Genomic DNA, 3343 nt, shown 5'->3' with positions numbered 1-3343 from the left:
TTAGGGCCGTTTAACAGTATGTTATTTGCAGATTATATTACTATCTGACAGCTTACCCAAAACTTATCTGACAGATAGACTATGAAAAACTTTATCAGCGAGTGTTAAAACAAGGCCTCAGACTCTTGTACAGGCCACTTTTAAAATAATATAAAATGTGTATGTAATCATGTATAGACTCACGATCGTAATTATAGAAGTGTATTCTCACAACTTCACAAGTTCTGACGTGGCTTAGTTACGAAGTCAAAAAGAAAATTAAGTAATTACTTGCTCTCAAGAATTATATTCACGAGTTTGTTTGTTTTACATAACTTTTAATTAATCCGCTGTGGTTCACGTGACCCACTGCTTGTGGGTGATGTTCACTATAACACCGATGCATGATCATTTTGAACTCGAGTCAAAATTAGCATTAGGGGTCAATTTTATTCTGCCGACGTAATAGAAAGAGCGCGTTTTGAATTTGCCAGCGTTTTTGAATACCAATAGGCGTATAAAATTGTTGTTCTTCCTGATATCCGAACAGACGGTCGACCGCGCCCACTGAGAGCAGCCGGTAATTGCTGCGACCATGGATTTGCCAGTGAGTACACAAGTCATCAAAATACACTATCATAGAGATACCCATTAATACTAAGTTTATTAAAGGATAAATTTCAAGTGCGATAGAAGCATTTATTCTAATGTAATGCAATAATTCAATTCAATTAAAAAGAAATAAAAGCATGAAGCATTGACAATAACAGAATCATTGAAATGTTCTATAGATTTTAAACTAAATAATTATTTCGTTTTTCATGTTTCTTTTCAGGTATGGATTATGTTGGCGGCAGTGCTGCTAGTAGCAGTGCAAGCAGACCCTAAGGACCAAGGGCCTCAAGTTTTCAATGAAAACAAATCACCACCAAAGGAGCAGCAGAAACGTCAACAAAAATACGAAATGAAAGAGGTAATAATGTACCTCACACCGTCTCAAATAAGATCATTGGAGTCCGGACAAAGCGTGATCGAAGTACACCAATCACCTCCACCTCCAGCCCAACCGAACCATTCTCAATTAAATAAACAAATTAAAGAACAAATAGTAAATGCTCTTAACGAAGGTGGTCAAATATTACAAAAAAATGTTGAGAATTTGGAAACTAACAGAAAACAGCGGATTCAAGTAATAGAAGCCATTCAGAATACACCAAGCAAGGAAAAGGAACAAAACAAACTTGTACCGGAGAACAACGTGCCTCCATCATCACAAGTTGAAATACAAAAACGAGAGAAATTTGAACTGCCGTTGGAATTACAACTCCTTCCAAATTTAATACATCACTCAGAACAGCTATTACAAAAGCCATCACAATTGGACCAATTGCAACTACAACACCAAATTTCTCCGACACCTGTGCCTTATTTACAGGAGCCAAATATTCCATCTGTAGAGGCTCCACTGGAACACATTAGATTATCACAAGAAAGACCACAATGGCGACCACAAAACTACGCTTACCTATACTTCTATCCCAAAGGGAAACCAGTAAATACTGGAACTTCTCCAGACTTTCATCCAGATTTACAAACTGACGGGATTAAAGAGTTACTTTTACAGCCAGAACAACATAAAAATCTTCATCCAAATTTTCAGTTAATACCCTATGAATACGGCTTACAAAGTAAACTAGAGGCTCAGCAAATATTAAAAGCTCAATTAGAAAATCATCACTTGGACGCTGAACGCCTTAAACTAAACATACTGCAGGCTCATCAGTTCGAAAATATCGATATTCAACAAATTAACTCTCAGAAACAGCTTGAATCTCAGTATCATCATCAAGAAGCCCTTCAATTGGAAGCTTCACAACAGTTAGCAGCTTCTAACCAATTGCAAGCTCATCAATTAGAAGCAGCGCAGATAGAGGTTCAAGAGATCCCAGCTAGATATGAGCCACAAAAATTAGAAGCTCAACAAATCCAAACCGGTTATGAGTCTCAACAACTTCAAGCCGGTTACGAACCCCAGGAACAAGAGGCAGCTTATAGAGCACATAAATTAGAAGCTCAGCAACTTCAGGCTGCCTATGAAGCTCAACAATTTCAAACAGGGCATGAAGCACAGAAGCAAGAAGCGCAGCAGCTCGAAGCAGCATTTGAAGCTCAACAACTACAAGCACAGAAATTGGAAGCCCAGCAACTTCAGGATGGTTATAAAATTCAACAGTTTCAAACAGGGTACGAAGCCCAGAAGTTGGATACGCAGCAACTTCAGGTTCCTTATGAAGAATCAGGATATAAAACACAGCAATTAGAATCTGAATATGAAGCCCAACAACTGAGAGATCAGGAACATAACGCTAGATACGAAGCTCAACAGCGTCAAGCCAATTATGAAGCTCAGAAACTAAAAGCTCTACATCTTCCATCACGACATGACGCTCAGCAGTTGAAGGCGGAATATGATGCCCATAAGTTAGAAGCTCAACAATTATCGGTTGGACATGAACATAAACTAGAAGCAGAAAATATACAAGCTGAATATGAAGCACAACAAAAAGCGAAACAACTGGACTTGCAAGCAGTTCAACGTCATCAAATGAAAGAGATAATAGAAGCCCACAAACTCAAAGAGAAACTGCAAGCTCAAGAAAAAGAGGCACACAGACTAGATACACAACTAGAAGCTGAACAACTGAAAGCAGAAGATATGAGGCAGGAACAACAGCGCCTTGAATTTTTAAGAAAATTAGAACCGAAGAGGACAGAAATGCATTCAATTTTAAAGCCCCTGTTTCAAGGACACAATATAGGGGAGCAATTATCACAACAGATTGCAAACTTCCCTCATCATAACATATATCTAGAGAAAGGATTCAAACCTCTACAATATGCACCGCAGTACAATGGTAAAAAATATGCTAGAGAGGTAGAAAAAATTATCCAGAAGAATTTCCTGGAAAAACAAAAAGCTATCGCCAAAGCAGAAGCTATATCAAACGAACCATCTGTATTTGTTAAAAAAGAAATTATTAAGCATGTTTCCGTGCCTACGCCTGTTTTCGTGCCAATACCGGAGCCGATCGCTGTAAAGGTACCTCAGCCATACCCAGTGCCTCTAGAAATCATAAGGCCCATCCCAGTTCCGATAGTAAAGATGGAAAAAGTGGAAGTGGAAAAACCCGTCCCGGTCGAGGTAGAGAAACTTGTTCCTGTTCCTGTAACGAAAAATGTTTACGTAAATGTCAATAAACCTTACGTAGTAAAAAAAGTAGTCCCTATTGAAGTGAAAAAGGAAATACCGGTACCTGTTCGTACGCAGAAATTTTCACTAATTCGACATGTTTGGGATCGTTAG

General features: G+C 38.5%; 1 protein-coding gene across 1 annotated transcript; it reads left to right on the top strand.

Moving 5' to 3' along the window:
- Positions 1 to 574: 574 nt before the first annotated feature.
- LOC126373466 (probable basic-leucine zipper transcription factor I) lies at positions 575 to 3343 on the top strand. The gene is made up of 2 exons (XM_050019625.1): positions 575 to 586; positions 815 to 3343. Exons 1-2 carry the CDS (start codon positions 575 to 577, stop codon positions 3341 to 3343), a joined length of 2541 nt encoding a protein of 846 aa, XP_049875582.1.

The sequence above is a fragment of the Pectinophora gossypiella genome, chromosome 15 (genome assembly GCF_024362695.1).
Source record: "Pectinophora gossypiella chromosome 15, ilPecGoss1.1, whole genome shotgun sequence".
NCBI classification, from domain to species: Eukaryota; Metazoa; Arthropoda; class Insecta; order Lepidoptera; family Gelechiidae; genus Pectinophora; species Pectinophora gossypiella.
Note: the sequence above shows the minus strand (reverse complement) of the source record. Positions and strands in the feature narration are given on the sequence as shown.